We start from the raw sequence: 18,966 nt of genomic DNA, 5'->3' as shown, positions 1-18,966 counted from the left end.
GCCAACCATGCTAACCATTCCTATAAGGAGAGAGACAATTAGTACACAGACACTGCTTACATGTTAAATTTCTGGATAAGTTGCTGGAGTGTTCCTTACCAAGAAAAAAGAAACAGCTTTGCTAAATTGACTTCCCTGTGCAATATTTTGGAGAGGAGGGGTGATGGAAAGCTGTCCAACTGATGAATCTGCTGGTTTTTAAATATAATTGCACTTCAGGACTAAGTATCAACTAGACTAGCCATGTGCACAGGGCACACCGAGGAGTTTTTCCAAAAACATCCAAGGGACAATAAAGAGGGTTTATTCAACAGCAGAACAATCTATCTTTGCAGCATTTTCTTTAGGTTTTGATTTTCGTATGAAGATGTAATAAAAGTCAAAACCTAAAAAAGTAACAGCAGAGTAGTGGCACTGCAGGATAATCAGTGTGGGGGAGAAACAGATGTTAACTACAGACAGCTACTGTACTTAACACCCACTCCCCTCAAAGAGGAGGGGAACAACCCACAAGAGATCTAGAAGGGAGAGAAGACCACTAACATGAATGCTGAGTAACACCACACTGGCAGGTTTTGATCGCACTGTACATACTAGGAGACAGCAGCGACTGACCAAAGCAGAGAAACAGCAGTCTCTTGATCTGCCCAGAGGGAACAGAGAACCTATCAGTCACTACAACCCTTGGCTAAGAATCCCAGGACACACACACATGGTGCCTTGTCTGGAAACAAACTGAAGCATAACTAATACAAAGTGCTCATGTTATGTGAAACAGGGACAGCTCAAGGGCAATCTCCACAGGCAGGCTGATATCACGAGCAGCTGAAGGGACTCTGTATTATTATTCTATAGCGAAATTTGGCGCTGTATCACTGGAGGAGGTAGGGCTGGAACAGAGCAGGTTGGGTTTTATCGATTTCCTTCTGTCTCAGAACCGCCCCCAGGAGGCAACCCAAGAGTGGCAACCAACTGCAGCCGGGGGTGACTGCTACCATACAGTGTTAGAGCCACCTGGACGCTAGCTGGGATGGCTGGCCTTAGGGGTGCTAATGACAGCCCTCTTTATATACCTCAGTATAATGATAGTCCTACATCTACACAGGATCCACTCAGAAGCTGGGGTCCAGTACCAGCTGCCTCATTTATACAAGTACACAGCTCCCAGCACTTCAGCAAAGTGAGCCACGTTCCACACAAGGCTATGGGCTTGAGATGTTATCTACACTTACAGCACAGGTGGCATTAGAAAGCAGAACAAGTAATTTTGAACTCAGTCACACATATTAAAAATACTTCAAGGATTATACTACATCAAACTAAGCTAAGGGTTTTAGAATGACCAAGTGCAGTATCACATAACAGATAAGGGAAACATCTCACCATCCAGTAGCTCATAGATCAGCACAAAGTTGTTCTTTATGTTCTCCTCACTGATCTTCCCAAAGTAGGCAGTCATCACGTCACACATCTTGTAAAGAAACTCGAATACCATGGCAGCGTTGACATTCTGCTTGGTGACAGCAGCCAGCCAGATGTTGGAACGTTTGACATGGAAGAAACTCGTGCGGGCGATGTTGGTGACAGGCGAGCGTACCTGCTGCCGTGCGTGGATGACATTGACACGGAAGGCGTCGACGGCATTCCGCCTGTGAGATCATCACCAGAGATAAGTTAGCACAGCATACGAGAAAACAAGCTGGCTGCACAGTTTTGCTTATGCAATTACAGACACTGAACTACGTACACCAAGCTCACTTAGGAAGGGTGCCTGGGGATGTCTCCAAGAGGGAGAAGTGAAGGCTCTGAGCAGAGTTAGACGTTGAATTCTGCACAAACGAAAGGAGAGACAGAGTGCTACTGGTCTCTAAGGAGCTTTGGACTACAGTGCAACTGTAGTCAGAAGGAGAAGCTAACCTCCATCTGGAGTCAGACGGCAAAGGAACTTTCCCTTCAATTAATTTTGCTAGCACTCCCGATTGATTGCCATAGCTGGGAACACACTAGCAGCTTATGGCTCAAAGAAGAGCCCAGTTTTGACCAAACACCTAGTTACTGTCTACTCTGCATGCCCAGGCCTTCATACTGTTGCCCCAAATCAAGCTGTAGTCTCCCAAGATATTTGTTGACGGCAGTTCCTCCCAGACATACCACTGAGGAAACACCAGCAAAACCTACTCAGGTCATCTGACAGAAGTCAGTGCCCAGGTATACCATGAAAGGGAGCTTTAGTTCTCAAATCCACCTTACCTCCATACCCCAGGCACCATGGAGGGCAGGCTCAAAACAGCAAGCAGGATTAGGAACATTTTTGGCTTTCCAGTTACACACATCCTCTCAAGCCTGCTAGGCTTCAGACCAAGTCTCCTGCACATGGACCTAGGGTCCCCACAGTGCAATGTGCTACTAGCACTGCATTACATGCACTGGATGATCCAGTACCATTTATGGCAAAGATGTTCTGCACAGTGCCAAAAAGGTGCTGTGCAAGCTTCCCCTAGCTGCTGCCATCTTTAATCCAAACTGTCTGTACACTAGCGACAGGGAACAAATCCCTCCTGGGTGAACAGGGATGTCCAAGTGGCTTTCTGGATGCCAGCTCTTCCACACTAGAGTTTCCTTATCCCATAGCTACAAGTCAGGATAAACTCCCCAAATTAAGTTAAAATCCACCAATCCTAAGAACACAGGAAGGAAGCCTGAGTGCTTTATATGACAAGACCAAGACTTAATAGTCTACACACCAAGCCAAGACTCATCTAGTTGTGCTTTATTACTCATATTCTTAGATACTATGTAGAACAGGGGGTCTTCTGACTGCAGCATCAAGGCCATGGTACTGATTATGCAGAACCATGTTTGAGAGCAGACAGTAATAATATCCTCACAAGCAAGGATACAGGAATACAAATGCTCGTAAGCATTGAGGGTTGTCAACAACCCAGCAGACACTTCCAAGTTTGAAAACAAAGGATATTCAGAGGAACATATGCTACCCCAGCAGGTGTTTGCTCCTTGAAGGTCTGGGTACATATGTAGAAGCTTCATCAGTAAACACGCTCCCCCATAAGCAAAATTCTGGCCTTCAAATACTTCTCAGGTTTTATTGCCCCAGAAGGTTTGCAAGTTTGAGTTAAATTAATATTTCATTTCTACCTTAGTTTTTCCATAAGAAAGTAATTTAATCTACTATAAAATAACAATATCTAAAAGCCCCATTCCTCCCCTCCAGTAAGCCTTGCAAGGAAAGTTCAGCTTGTTCTGGAGCGTTAGCCCTCCCAGCCTCAAGTTCTAACCCGCTAGAACTAGTACCAGAACCAGCAACCAGACTAGTGCATGCTAGAGGAGAAGCCTCAGGTCAGTGAAGCTTTTCTAGCCCACCTATTGCCCACTGTGCAGTGCCAGTCATGGCCTACCACGCGTCTCTTACCTATTGCTACAGCAGCCAATGAGATGGGATGGACAGAAATGGCGCCAGCGGAGAAAGGAGGAGTGACAGCAACAAGAGAAAGGGTTAGAAACACACACACAAGGCACAATGAATCCAAAGAGATAAGGAGAGACCAAACAGCACCCCCTCCCCCTGCTCCTGGGCACAAAAGGTCAAGGTGGTATTGGATGGACAGTAACAAGCTATGGCAGCAATGAAGCCCTCGCAAGGCACAATGCTGACATGCCGTGGTCAGGCTGCCAGCGTGGACAGACTTGTGTTTGACTGAATTTTAGGGCTAACTGGGCATTTAGTCCAGATGAGCTGCATCGGTATCACATCAGTGATACCCAGTCTGCTCTGCTAATACATGTAACAGGCCTTGGAGGGGAAAAGCCCCAAAGCCTCAATCTGAGGCATCGCCTGAGGACCACAGAGTATCAGGTATCTTCTTCCCAGTCTGCCTCAGAAGAGTGCTGCAAGTAGGAGCGGGTATTTCTGTGACAGTACTCTCATTTGAAGCTGTTTGGGTTGATGCTTTCTGGTTTGGTCCAGCCAACAGGAAATACAGCAAGTTCGATAGAGCTGGAGCTCATCTGGAAAGATATGGCACATCCTGCAGATTCAGACACTGCTCTATCCAGCTTGCACTTTTTCCTTAAGGATCAAGAGCCATGAAGCCAAAGTGATGTATTAGAAGCTCAGAAACCAAATGCCTATTACACTTAAAGTGCATGCAGTTTGTCACGTAAGCTGCTCAGTTTCAAATAGCTTATTTTTATTAAATAGCTACATTCTTAAATGCAGGTAGGTTCTCCCAATGACTATGTCACTGAGGAACAAGGCACTTCAAGATCAGAGTGGAGCCCTCCATGGTATCCTGAATTAGATGCAGAGTGGTTTGCTTTTTTTTTTTTTTTAAGAGGCTGCTTATGCATGCAGCTAGCTGCTGTATGGACAGATGCACTACATGCACTAAAGCCATTCTAAGTTGCAAGCAAACAAAGTCCAAGTTTTGTGGTACTTCTGCCTTTAACGAACTCAAGGGAAGGGTTTCTTCATTGACCATCATTTTCCTCATTAACATTTGAGCTAGTATGTGCTTATTTAGACCCTTAAATTGTGCAAGGGGAGGGGTTCTCATAACCACAGATAACCTTTAATCTCTCCCAACACATAGGTTGAGGCTTCAGAATGCCAAAGGCAAGTGCCAAGACCAAGGAGTCTTAAGCATCATTGCCCAGAGCCCACATGAAGACAGGCAGCAGCTATGCTGATTTCCCAATCAGCCTACCTCCCAACAAGCTGGATGGGCTCAGCCCTCAGCACTTCAGATGTATCATTTAGGAATTAAAACCTGTACTGTGTTCTAGAAATCTATCACCTGGTTGGTTGGAGACATAACTCCTACAGAGTTGAGTACAAGCTACAGTATCATGGCTATTCCTTTCTCTACCTCCCTCTGAAGGTTAGGATACTAAAAGCTTTTAAGCAGACCTAGTATTGATGCTAGTGTTCAGAATAGGAAATGGTAGATATACAACTCCACTTGCTTGCTATAGAGCTGAAGATTCTCAGTTACTTGATTACACCACAAGATGAGACATAACCATTTTAAGACAACTTATAAGGTTACACATCTAAAAAATTCCAAACCAGTTGAAGGCCTGTTTCAGAAGGAATCCAACACCTTGGGGAACAAGCTTGGTTAAGAGCCAGCACCAGCTCCACCTAAGTCACAAGATTGACACTTTCACAAGAACTGAATGGAGGATTTCACTCAAGGGAGCACTGACTCCTGAAGTCCTAGAGAAAACACTTGAATCTTTTTGGCACCTTTTGCCAAATGAAAAAGTTAAGATAGGATCAGGCAGGAAATCACATTTTCTAGTTTTGCCTGGCCAGCCGGCAGAAGTACTTTAGCATGTACTGAAGACAAGTCACTCACTTCACAAGAGGACTGAGCCAAGACAAAAAGCTGTATAAGATCACTACATTAAAAATAACTACTTCACTCCCCAGTTTACATCTCCACAGCCAGAATGCCATTTAAATTAAAAGGCCTTCTTGAATAAACATCAGTTCAAGCATAATCCTTTATGCTTAAAGCACTTTAAGTGCTTTAAGTTTGCAAGCCACAAAAAAAAGAATTGCCAGAAACTGCAGTAACAGTGTCCTTAGCCCGCCCCCCAACATATTCTCAAAATTTATCTGTAATCCAGACTGGCTTGGCTCAGTCACTGTGATACCCATTCATAAGGGAAACTTTACGAAGTCAGATCTGGCATATGAATTGCTCTGAAGAGCTTCAGCTAACAAGTATTCAAAACTGAAACGAGTTAGTACAGCAGAGGAGAGGCAAAACTTTGTAGCCAGCAGTTTTCTGCTTCAGAAATACAATGCTTCCTTGGCTCAGCTCTGTGTGGAAGTCCTGGAATAACTTAGTCAACCTTAGGACAGCTACTTTACTCTGCCTTAGTTGATTTAGAACAAGCCAAGAGATTTAAAGCTCATTAGGTGAGGCCTTATTACAGACACTGTTGACTGCTACTCCATCAATGAAACAGTGCAAGCCTTGACTAGCTACTAGTTCTACCTCAACTTTTAACCTCCACTAGGCAATCCATAACCAGAAAGGACACGCTCTTCAGGCTACAGCAGTCTGAAGGCAGACTGGCTTGACAGTTTTTTCATAATTCACGGCAACAAGTTATTTCACAGCATATCCTACCACTATTGATTGTGGAGACCTGGTACAAACTATTTTTTCCTAAACTGGCCAGAAGGATCTCTCTCACTGGACTTTGAATTAACACCTACCACAGCCCTACTTCCATTAGCTATGTTTTGACACTGTTAACTTCAATTACTAACTTCCACCTAATGCCTAACACTAATGAAGACACACTAGAAAGAATAGTGTTGTGCAAGAAAGCCACTTAAGGTTTTCAGTCCAAGCAGCATCATCACTTGACATCGGGTTCCTTATAACACTATCTATTGCCTATAAGACACCAAATTTTTAGTAAGGTCCCTTCTGGGAACTAGCAGCCTAAGGATTGTACAGATGCAGTCTAAGTCAGCATCATAACACTTGTTTGAAGTGCAACAAGGCACCTACAATCTACTGAAGGCTTTCAGTGCTTCCCACAACTTTAATTACCCAATAATGTAAGCTTTTCACATACAAGGCTGCCATACAAAGTTGGGGAACAGAATGCCAGCTTTAAGTGTACAGCCATGGTTACTATGAGACTGCTTGCAGACATAACTTTCCAAGACCATAAACAGTCTTCTGCATGCCTGCATTTGATGCTAGACATCTGTGTTTGAAACTAATTCAGAGCCCTGGTTATAGTGCATGGCAGACAGTTCCCACACTACTGCTCCTGTAAAGTTTTAACGATTACAGTGAGGCTGGTAGACTCCCGCAGTGGCAGTCCATGTTGCTGAAGCATTTAGAGTAGCAGCCAGATCTCTACCATTCAAAAGAAAGTCCCAGGTTTGCCTGCAGGCCATCCTTTACTACCATCTGTAGGTGACCAGGGCTTAACAAACTCTTTTTTTCTGAACTAAGCCTAGAGCAGCAAGTTAAGTTGCAGTCTTACATGCATGCACAGCTAATGCAGAACAAAGCAGCTCTGGGTTGTTGTCCGCACCAAAATGAGACAGAAATGCAAAGACCAGGGATGCAACAGAAGCACTTACCCAATGTCATCCCGGTAGACTCGAGAGATTAAAACCTCTCCTTTGTGATTATAGATGAATAAGCCTCCGATCATGATGGAACTTCAGTCTTCTCTTCCCATGTTGCTTAAGACCTGAAGCAAGAGAGGGCATATATCAGTAGGCTGCATGGCAACAAGCAGTACAGCAGGCACAGACTTTGACACCTGCTGGCTACTAGCCAGGGCACAGACACCTTTTGTCACATACATCCTCAACCAGAAGACAATTATTACAATACCTGTGGCGGTGAGGACCTAATAGCACACATCTTGATGCCACAGGAGTAATGAACTCCAGCAGACTGCAGGGAGGGACAAGTGGAAGGCATGCTCAGAGATATTCCTGAAAGTCTGATGGTGTGGGCTACTTCACCTAATTTATCATTACATCTGGCCAGGCTAGCACATGGCTGAGGCCCAGTAGGGCAGCTAGTGACTCGGGAGCAGCTTGGATGCTGGAAGTGACTGCCTGCCTCATGCTTACATCCTGGAGAGGAAAGTACAGAGCTCCTTACTTATAAAAGACTATTAGAAACAGTGTTCTACTCTGGAGAGGAGGGAAGTAGCCTTACTGCTGCAGTTACAGATTATACTTTTTGATCTGCTGGGATTTTATATGGAAAAGTGTGTGTTCCCAATGCACAGTACAGACTGTATGTACCATGACAGACCTACACCCCCTAACTACATGCCAGTCTCTCCAGATCAGCATTCCCTCGTGTTTGCTGCAGAACTGCCCCTCTGGGGCACATGATAACAAAGACTCAACAAGGAAGCCCACCGGGAACCAAAACAGCCTTGTTCCAGACCTAAGGAGCCACCACAGGAATCCTGACAGAGGCCTAGCTGAGTGACTGCCTGAGCTTGTCTGAAGCAACTCAAGAGCTTAGGTCTAGGTCAGTACATACAGCTACCATGCATCCTATAACACATGAGGTTCTGAATGTGACTACAATTTGTAGCCAGGACTGAAGATTAAAATTAGCACTGAAATAGATGCAGGCTTACTTCTCATTCCATTCATCAGCATGGATGGATCAAGCCTCAAGTATTAGTAGTATCTGGCCTATCCCCTGAATGTGAGAAAAAACACAGGCCTGGAACTACAAGCAAATCAAAGACCCTTTATTTCTACTATAAAGTGTCTATCTCCCAATGACCAAGATGCAAATCAGATTAAATTCTTAGGCTTTTTGCACACAGTTCACACAAGTGTTTGAGATGTCACCAAGCCTATCACTGTACAGCAGGGGGTTCTTAGCAGCAAGTACACCCTGGTTTATTACCACTTTTACAAAAGCCTAGGAAGATTGCTGAACTTAGACAATGATTACACAGTAGCAACCATTCATCTAGTTGGTCCAGAAATTCAGCCTAACTGTTACGTTTGCAGATAAGGATTATTTAAGCAGCATCTTGATAAAATTCAACGCAGATCTGCTTGGGATCATAGCTGCCTAATAGTACAGGCTGCATTAATAACTAGATACAGAGAGCTAGCAGTTGCCATTAGTCAGGTAAGCTCTTTAGACAACAGCTTATTCAGAGTATTTCTTATCCACACACCAGCAACAGTGCCAGCTGTGAGACCAAAAGCAGCTCACTGGTTTAATAAAGCAAAGTGGGATGGGGAACTGCTACAGTACATGTGGAGTCTATATATTGTTATGTTTAAACTGCTTTCACAGCTTGGAATTAATGTCTTCAGCAAGAGTCCTCAGACCTAATTTCTAGCATCTTGCATTCAAGATGTATGGATACAGCATAAAAGATGATCAGAGGAATGGGGTCATCCTAGTTACTTAAGCTAAGCTACTTGATCTTAGGCATCTGGAGTGCTTGTTCAAAAATAATTTTTATATAGCAACGTTACAGCCTTTGCTGATCCCTAGCAGCAGTATTAACACTTCAGAGTCTGAACTGAGAGCAGCCTGGCCACGAGGTGCCATTGGAGTGGAGATCTCAACCAGGAGCCACTTTGATTGGCGGCTAGTGCCTCAGAAGTTACCCTCTTAAACAGCTAATCTTCTCTTTCTTCAAAGGAAAATTGTTTTGAAGAGAACTACAAAGCTGGTAGACATTACTGAGGCAGAAGACAGTTCAATTTTATTTTTTTAAATACATGGCTACTTTACCAGATCCCATTCCTGTAGTCATATGCATTCCTATTCACTTAGGTTTAAGTCATAATACCCACTCTAGCAACTGCTTGGTTGGCTTAGCCCAGAGAAGAGCACTACAAATACGATAGGGCAAGCCTCATGACTAGGTCTTGGGATGATCGCATAGGTATTTCTCAGCTCTGGCACTGCAGAGCATTAGATAACCAACCATCTCCACACTGCTGTTAGGGTGTGTTAGCCTACACTCACTTGTCTGGGGTGGGTGGAAAGGATAGGGAGAGGCTAGCCTAGAGACAGGCGCTGACAGTGAACCGATTATGTTGTTTGTTCAGGAACACAGCAAAAATTAAGTTAAAATGACCTGGCCTCAGATCATCTCAAAGGTCAGGAAAAAAAGAATACAAAAGCAATACACACATCAGAGGGACAAAAGGACTTCCAGGCTAAAAGCCTGGAGTATTAAGAGTAACGTATCCTCTAAAAAGTTATGTTCAAGAAACTAAAGCAGCTGCCTATTTGAAGGAACTACTGCAGATGTGAGTTCTGTGCTCAAACAAGATTTATAGTGCTGCCACTACTTTTAATTTCAGAAAGACAAGAAAGAAACTTTAAATTTCATAAGCCTTTACACCAACATTTTTAGTTACACCTAATGAGTCCTCAGAGAATAACACACTTCTCTGCTATGGGTCTTCAGCTACCAGATGGCTGCTTCTGCTCATTAAAAAGAAAAAAGAATCAAAAATTCAATTGTTAAGCCAAAATGGCGAGAAACAGACAGATGAGCAGTTTTCCCAAAGCTCAACAATGAGCTGCCCGACTTTTACTCCCACATTCTGCTGGTTGAGTGTCTCTGGCTATTAACAGGCTGCCTCCTGCCACTTGTCAATGGCTTCATGTGGCACTGTCATCAACATTTTTTGATGTCTGAGACTCCATCCAGCACAGAAAAGGTTTTCAAATATGTTTTTCTTCCATTCCCATTAGTGACACTTTATAACTTCAGGATACAAGTATTTAATTTACTTCCAGGATAAGTCTCTGTAACCAACCTATTAAGACAGAGGCAGCACGCAGTCTGACATTCCCCATGTAGTTACAGAGTGGGAAAAGCCTTCCGTAGCTGCTCACTGTCCCACTTAAGGGGACAAAGGCTACACAGCGTAGCTGGCAGCAAGGCCAGCATCCCCACACGAGAAGACAGAGACAATGCCGTCGGTCAACAGAACAAAACCAGGTTCTCAAATTTAAGGAAGTGGCTATACCACAGACTCATGACTACTTACACGAAACACATACGGCCCTAACAGGCATGCAGGAGGCCACTAAAAGGTCACATGCAGGGCTAGAACCCAAAACATGGAGAACATCTGTTTGAATACAGTTGCCCAACAAGCCTGGCAGATGCTGAAGCTGTAATTCAGCAAACGTTTGAAAGGTCATTCACACAGGCCAAATGATGGGGGGAGGGGGGGGGACCATTACAACCATGAAAGCAACTTGTTGCCCACTCTAGGAAATTCTTTCCTAATTTAGTATTTTTTCATTCCAGATAAGAGACAAGGATGTCTTTTCAGACTGCTACAGTGCCGGCTTCCACATTCGGATAGGGACTATTACTACCAAAGATGAAAAAGAGTTCCTGCATCCTCTTTAAGACTTACATTGTATAGAATAGTTTCCTGGAAGCTTATGCAACTGGTCAAAGCTGGATCATATGAATCCTACAAACCCTTTCCAGAAGATTCCTAGAAAGCACATCCTAATCTTAAAAAAAAATCTCCCTCTTGGGTTTTAATGCCACTTAAGTTATTTCTCTATTTTTAGCGTAAAGGAAACTTCTGCTTTGACGAGCAACAGGATCAGACACACAGCATACACAAGACAAAGCCTCTTGCTAGCACGACAAGCCAATCGCTTTCTGAAAAAGCCTTGATTTGAATATTTACTACATTACTATAAAACATGTAGAAGACTGCTGATCAAGCTTCGTGTTGGAAATTAAAAGTATTCTCTTAGGAAGATCTACAAACTTTAAATGTTGATTGAGATAATGAAGCTATGCTTTGTCATATGTTAGGTTAGAACAAATTCTGTAATAGCTTCACTTAAGTTACAGGCAAAAATATCAGCATTTTTAATTGCATCACGGTACTAGGCAGAGTCAACTGCTTGCTCATCTTATATGTTAGTAAAAACATGTTAGATGGAGAGTAGATACAGCACAATTCAAGTGCTTTTAATCTCTAAAAAATTCTTTGTCAATGCAAAGAAATGCTAGGCTTCTTCCCTATACAAATATACTGGGAGCTGAGTTCAGGCTTCAAACTTTCCACACACAGTTAGCTCCTAACCTAACCAGTTTCATTTGCACATTTAACAGCCATACTGGTTCATGCTGCGGATCTGTTAGCTCAGTGTCTTGTCCCCGATGTCGGCAATGAAGGGCAGTCAGATAACAGTAAGGACAGGTCAAGAAAACACTCCCCAGGAGATCCCCCTGCAAAGGCTGTTTATTTTAGAACTCTCAATGGATCTCTGAAGGATTTGCCCAGTTTCCTCTCGAATCTTTGCATCAGCAGCATCCCATGGCAAAAAAAAAGTCTGCAGTCTTATAACCACTGTATAAAGCACCCTCCTTTTTGTTTTAAGCCCGCTTTTTCTTCCTTCCCCCAGTTTTGTTTAATGGCCTCCAGTTCAAGTGCAGGAAGAAGCAATTAAGAACTAGCCTCAAGCCTGAAAAAAACCCACAATTTGACAGCTCTATGGATTAAACCTGAATTTACATTTAAGTGCAATTTACCTAACTCGATTTGTGTCAGACAACTGGCAAAGTGTTTCCAGGTACGAAGCAAAGTCACATGGGCTAAGGACAGTGAATACAAGGGGACAGTTTTAGATGACTAACCCAACTGTACCAGCTATCCGTCAGGTCTCTGCAGTAGTTGAAGGACACACACAGTATAAACCTCTCGCTGCGCTCCCATCTAATGACATCAGGGACCAAAGAGGTCTCAAGTGCACAAGGTATTCAACACAATTATAAGCAAATCTTCCTTGCTCTGCTCGACCTCTGCAGTCCAGCATCTTGAAGCATTCCAAGCATCACAAGCATAGACAGCACAACGGCATCAACACAAGTTACAGCAAGTTTGGTTTGGTGCAGCGCCGTTCTCTCAGCCAGCCTTCACCAAGTTTTCCCACGATGGAAGTTCAGGGAACACTGACAACATTCCAGCCTTCTGCTTGAGCCTTGCATTACATCCCTCCCAGACACAAGATTGGAGTGACCACACTCCCTCCCCACTACAGAGTTACTTCCATCAGCTAATGGGAGCATGTCCACACAGCTGGAAACTCAAGAGGTGGAATGACTAGCCCAAAGATATATGAACAGATTGAGAGGAAAGCTATACAAAGGGCAGCATGCAAGAGAAAGTTGCTTAAAGCTTAGCAAGAAGAATGGCTCTTTAAGATGACAATGGCTTTCCTTGAAGTAGCTGCAGTAAAAATAAGCCTGCTTTGTTTTGATCCCTGTTTGTGTTTCGGTACAAGTTTCACAGATACTCGTTTCAACTACTTCAACGTTACACTGCAACTAGAATGAGGTTTTTAGTGGTGCAGTTCAGACTTGGTATGATCTTCCACACATTTTTAAGTAATGAATAGTTTTCTTTTCAGATCAGCTTTGAAAACGAAAGAGCCTAGTGCTTGCAATGGTTAAGAACTGCAGGGAACAGGGCTTAAATTAATTTGAGACTGACATTCAGTGACTCATGGCTGTTGGAATCAGAAGGCCCTAGAAAAAGAAATCCACCACAGGAGATGGGTTCATCTGCTCACTGTGCATAAGCGACATGACTCAGAAAGCTTCCCAGGAACAGCATTGCTCAATCAGCTTGCAATGACTCATTCTGCTCCTCTCTACAGTCAGCCTTTTCTAGGGAGCTTGCCCTACACCGTTTTTGAGTTTCCTCAGGCTAATAGCTCATTGCAAGACTCAGTTTAAGAGCAAAGCCCATCACTTCTTCAACTGTTTATCATTAAGTGCCTGGAAACCAAGATGACTCTAGCCGAAGCCTTTGGGTCAATGGTCCATCAACTGCATTTTCAGAGCTTTGCAGCTCCGCTCCTTCTGTTTCACTAGCTTGAACATATGGCGACCCGCTCCACACTGCTAGCTACAGCCCTGTTTTCTAGTTATAGTATGGATGGATTTATTCTAGTTAAGGTACAGAGAAGATCCACATGTATGTTGAATTCACACCAGTTGGTGACTAATCACCTTAATTTAGGAACAACAGGCCTCTCTGCATTCTTCAAGCAGCTAGCTGCTGGGGTAGGAGTGAGATCTAACATCTGAATACTGCTCCTACAAATACCTAAGGCCAGTACGCTTCCTACTCTGCTGCCAAGTACTCACATTCCCATATACTTCTATTTCAACCCATAAATAGAAAAAGGATCATGTAGCGTATCATAGACAGACCACATATTTATACACGCTTATAAACCCACCAGGAGTTAAGGCTACATGGAAATGCCTTTCCAAAATGCCTTTTCACTCAAGTGAAAATGAGAGCATTAAGACACACCTTTGCAGCAACTGTGGCAAAGTTACATTAAGACAGACAGCTACAAAAAAGGAACATGTACAAAAACAAAATGCTGGGGTACAGATTGGAATGCATTTCAGTAGTTACATAACCGAAAAGCAGCAGGATTAGCCAGACCTACAGTGGCTGACATGGTAACACACACCTTCTTAAAAGAATCAAGCATACTCATTTCAAATCATGTCACTGCTCATGCTGCGCAGGGGATGTGCATTAGGGAGTATCCCTCTCAAATCATCATGACACATTAGACGAAGCCCCAGAAGCCAGTCTGCAGCAGGTTAGCTGCAGACCATAACCAAGGGAGTCCAGAGAAAGATAAAGATGCAGTAAAGCATAGTATCTCAAAACCTGCTTTTGTCCACTGATTCTATCATAGATGGAAAATGCTCTATTTATTAGGTCTGACCTAAAGACGGGTGGTTCTCCAAAAGCCATCAGACTTTGCCCTTTCAGACCTACGCTGTGCCACACACTTGGAATGCATAGGTGCAGTCAGGAGCGCAGGCTCGGGCAGCAGGATTCTGTTGCTGGGCTGTCAGTAGCTTCAGATACTCTGGGATGCAACAAGTGGCTGAACCGGGAGCTACCTAGTGAGATGGTGCACTAAACCTGCATTTACCAAGTGGAGATACATGCTGCAGGAGGGAGCTGTTGCAGGAGCCCAGCCTTCCACTTCCATTGCCTCTTTGTGGATTCTGACCTAGAATAGCTGTAGAAAAAATGAACAACATACAGCACAGAGCTTTCTTAGACTAAACAAGGCAGATGTAAGGAATGGACTAACAAGCATAGTTTGTTCCCTCTGTGACCGTTTGTTTGTATCTGCAGCAACTCTTCCAGAAACACCATAGCAAACAGCACCAATTCTCCAGTCTTTGTCCACTGCATTAGCCTCCCATGGTCTCTCTACTTGAGAAGCCATTGCATCACACCAGTAACAAGACACCACTGTAGCACCACAGTCATCTGTTCATTAGGGTATAAAAGACAAAGCTGAATTCTAGCCTAAATCCCAGATACGCAGACATTCAAACAAGTGATTTTCTCCAGTACATTTGTCCCATAACCTGAAGTCTTTCAGGTGACACCACATAGACCATTAATCCTTCCCCGCACCAGCAGGAACCTACACCACAAACTTCGGAACACAGTTGTCTGCCTTTTGTAACTGTATTTGCACAAATGAAAACAAAAAAATAGAAAAAGCTGATCTGCTCAAATTTATTGCTTAGGAAAAATAGTGAATTGTTAGTCAGTTTTCTGCAGTGGTACGAGGCAACATGACTGCAGTAACTGCACCTTCACACCCAGGCAAGAGATGCTTGTTCTAGCTCTAAAGAATGAGGTACTGTCTGGAGGAAACATGCCCTTAGCAATGTGCCTACAGCCTAACGGTACTGGAGCCACTGTAAACTTTGGACGTATATTGGCATTTTTGCCTCAGGAAAGAGCAAATGCAGTTGTCTGTATCCTCCCACGCCAGTTTCTCCAAGTTCAGTGCAGGCAGAAGCTGCTGAACTCTTGAGCCAGGCCTGGCTGCTATCATGGCAGGTCTGCTCAGCAAATCCTCTATGTTCTCTCTTCAGAGGTGCAGTAGTAACACGGCAGCTCAAGAATAAATACTCAGGAGCAGCCTGACAGCAGGGACAGAAGTTCTTATACTGCCCCTAACAATATAACCTACAGTTTCACATTACCACCCAAGCACCAACAGCCTCAGGATTTGGTGAGCACTGGTAGCATCGTGATAGCGCTGAGTGCATTTGTCCGTTCATTTTAGAATGCACCTTTGGGATCAGCTGTATTTTACTAAGCCAGCTGTGCGGGTGCTATTCTCACTACAGATACCTCTCCAGAAAAGAGTCTAGCACTACAGGTGGTGAAAATAAGCATGCCACATGGTCTGACAGTTACCTTCAACTCAAGCCACTGAGGCTTGATCAGCAGAGCTGAGGGGACTCCTGTTCATCTGCAAAGCCATTTTGGCCACAGCTCCACTGTGAGATAAGCTGTTAGCTTCATCGAGTTTCCTGTGCCATCAAGTACAGGGTACGAATAAACACAAGATGATCAGCAGTGAGCCCAAGACCCAACTACTCTCGGCTTTATCACTCCCATTAAGGGGCTAGAAGTTTCCCACAGCACAGACATCATTTAGTTTGAATGAAAACAGGAATGCTTATTTCCCTAATCTACACAGCACGTTTAGGAAACGGCAATCACAAGTTAGTTAATAAGCTGGTGTAAAGCAACCAACCCATTTAGTAGTCTATTAAAAGAAAGTTTGGGTTCTGACTTAACAGTAAGACTTCTGTGCATTAATGAGCTTATCTAACTAAGCAGTTCAAGGTACATTAGCTGCTAGAGTTCTCATCCAGGAAGAAGCCAGGAGAGGTATTGCAGGTCTCACCCAGAGGGCTAAGGGTAAATCACCAACTGCAACAATTTCTGCATTCCAGAAATCGGTATGATCTTGGACAAGTGACAACAGTTGAAGCAGGAGGGGGATTAGTCAGGCTGCTCTGGCAAACTGGAGTTATTCAGAAAACCAGTCCTTTCAGGCTAGCGCTAGCCATTATCAAACAAAAAGGCTCAGACCTGACCTGCCAAGACAGGTAATGTCATCACCCCACCAGCTAATCTGAGCATCTAAGCTTTGCTTAGAGGGCTACATTAGTCACTTTCCAGGAGGCCATGGGCTGCACTTGGTTTTAAACAAGAGTAGCTGCAATCACTTCATCCTGGGGAAGACAGGCTGCATAATTTAATTAAGAGGCATACCGTGAGCTAAAGAGCTACTGAGATAAACCCATCAGTTTCAGAGAAACCATTCCTATTTTAAGCCCAATCCCATAAATCCCCATAACCAGTGGGCAGGAGGAGGCACACATTCAACTCTTACCAGGCTCTCCTCCTACAGTCTACTTCTGCATGCCATGCTGCACACAGCCAGTCTAAAGAGTAACGAGAGATAAATACTGACACAGGGAAACACAAGAAGCTCCCTTACTGGGGTAAAACATCACAGAACAGCATTTAACACACCTCTCCACCTTATTTTGAGTCCAACCTTATCTGAACAGCCCCAATGCCTTCTTCCATTTCTACCAGTTCTTGCAAGGCAAGAGTTTTAAAGACAGTCTGAAGCAACTTCTACTCACTTTTCACTCTTGAGCTAGAAACCTGAACAGTGACTTGCGTTCTTTTCATCTTCTAACAGAAGAGGTTAGAGACATGGACTGCAGTTTGAGTAAGGGCTTATATTCTGCAGATCAGTAATGGTCTAGGTGCACTGACTTGCCAGTGTTTCTCTACTATTACTGTAGAGCAGGTAACTGCATTTCACATTCTGTGCCTCAGCCTGCAAGCTTTTAGCTGAGCTGCCAACCTCCTGCTGAGATCAAAATAATATATGGCTTGCTAGTAACTTTTGACTCTGTAGGTCATTCACTAAAGGATCGAAGCTGACTCTGCCATACCGACCAATTACGATTTGGCACCCCAGGCTGTACTTCTGTCCATCCTCCAGTTAACCCTAAGAACTGACTTTAAATACTCTAATGGTCTTTAGTAGTATAAGCTTAGAAAACCAGTGCAAGATGTTGTGCTGCAAAAGACAGTCTTGGTTTTATCATTTCTTGATGCAGGGATGAGGCAAGAAAAGTTTAACTAGGGTCACAGGAAGTTTCTTTACAAAGCCCATTTTGTTTAGTGATTGTTCCCATTCCATCAAAAAAAATGAGGTACTGTCAAACCAGAGTGCATTTCCAGTCATCTGTGCTTCAAAGAACTGAAGATGTAACCCTTCACAGCCTCAAGACTCAATTCTTCAAAGGCCAGAATTGTGTTCTCTCAGGAGGAGGATGCAGCCGGCCATAATACCCCCTTCAAAGATATCTCAAATGCTCTCCCTGGAACACTGCCAGTTTGCAGCCCAAAGAACACCAGGTATCTTTGTCACTAGATGTCAGTAACATGGCACTTCCTACAGAAGAGAAGTGATGCCTCCCTTCTGACAGGGAAAATATGGAAGTAGGCAGTATGGCAACATCTGTTCAGATTAGAGATTGTCCCTCCAAGCAAAACTCAGAGACAAGCACAGCTTTTACTATAGGAAAAAATAGTAGCTACAGCTCTGATAGCATTCAAGCAAACGTTGCCCAACAAGACACGTGAGCCCGTATGCAGTTAGAAACCTGTAATACCTAGACTTCCGAGCCGCAGAAGTTATCTAGACTCACCTATCTGGGAAAGTTCCAGGCTCGGATTTTGGCAGCCTGAGGCTAAAACTTGATAGCAGCTTTGTCATACTAAAGCAAGCAGAAAACAGATCATGGAATCATACAGCTTATGGGGAGAAGACTAGATCAAAAGCGAGTCATTTCCTAGTGGGGAGAGAAGTCAACTACACTGGACGATAAGCAGAGGCTGCATTTCCTGCAGCTTTACTGAATCCAAAAACCTAACCCAGGGAAGAATGGAAGTGGAAATGCATCTAGAAGAGCTGTTGGATAAAAGCCCATTTTAAGCCTCAGAACAAGCACAGTTTAGCATCAGCAGCACTATGTTCTGCCTCAGCAGGTTTTCCAGGGAGGAAGCTAGAGGGTGCAAGCCATGACCTAGCTAATTCACGTTAGTACAGGCAAATAATTTTAGGGGAAGTTCCTGCCCGATCCGACTCCAAGACCTTTGCTCGGGCTGACCTAGCACATCGGTGCAGGCCTTCCCCAGACGTCCTGTGCCGCACAGAGCTTGACTCTGTCCCCACCCTCACCCGGTTCACCACCGCAGGGCTGCCACCCCAGGTATTCCAGACAGATACCTAATTAACAGAAACAATTAATAAACCCCCTCAACCCTCAGCAACGTGCGAGCGGATGAGCCAGCCTCGGTGGGGCCGGGGTCGCCCAGCACCCCCTCACAGGGGGCTGAGGAAAAGCCCTCCCGGGGGAGCCCCGTTTCCCTCCCACACGGCTCCGCAAGAGGCAGCCCAGCTCCGGGGGGCACTCCCACGCCGCTCCTCAAGGGCAGCCGGCGGGAGACCTCGCCCTGCAGGAGGGCCCCCC

General features: G+C 44.3%; 1 protein-coding gene across 4 annotated transcripts in view; it reads right to left on the bottom strand.

Moving 5' to 3' along the window:
- Nucleotides 1–18,212, bottom strand: part of AP2M1 (adaptor related protein complex 2 mu 1 subunit) — a 28,649-nt gene extending 10,437 nt beyond the window's left edge. For 2 of the 4 annotated variants that reach the window (XM_019472888.1, XM_009282404.1), the window contains exons 1-4: nt 18,142–18,212; nt 7,139–7,251; nt 3,431–3,436; nt 1,384–1,649 (exon numbers count right to left, since the gene is read on the bottom strand). In XM_019472888.1, the coding sequence (XP_019328433.1) occupies nt 1,384–1,649; nt 3,431–3,436; nt 7,139–7,212 (346 nt within the window). In that variant the 5' untranslated portion in view covers nt 7,213–7,251; nt 18,142–18,212. The remainder of the gene's footprint in view (nt 1–1,383; nt 1,650–3,430; nt 3,437–7,138; nt 7,252–18,141) is intronic. The other 2 variants (XM_019472889.1, XM_009282405.1) reach the window with 1 other exon arrangement.
- Nucleotides 18,213–18,966: the final 754 nt, after the last annotated feature.

This window comes from Aptenodytes forsteri, unplaced genomic scaffold (assembly GCF_000699145.1).
Source record: "Aptenodytes forsteri isolate BGI_AS27 unplaced genomic scaffold, ASM69914v1 Scaffold404, whole genome shotgun sequence".
In the NCBI taxonomy this organism is placed as follows: Eukaryota; Metazoa; Chordata; class Aves; order Sphenisciformes; family Spheniscidae; genus Aptenodytes; species Aptenodytes forsteri.
Note: the sequence above shows the minus strand (reverse complement) of the source record. Positions and strands in the feature narration are given on the sequence as shown.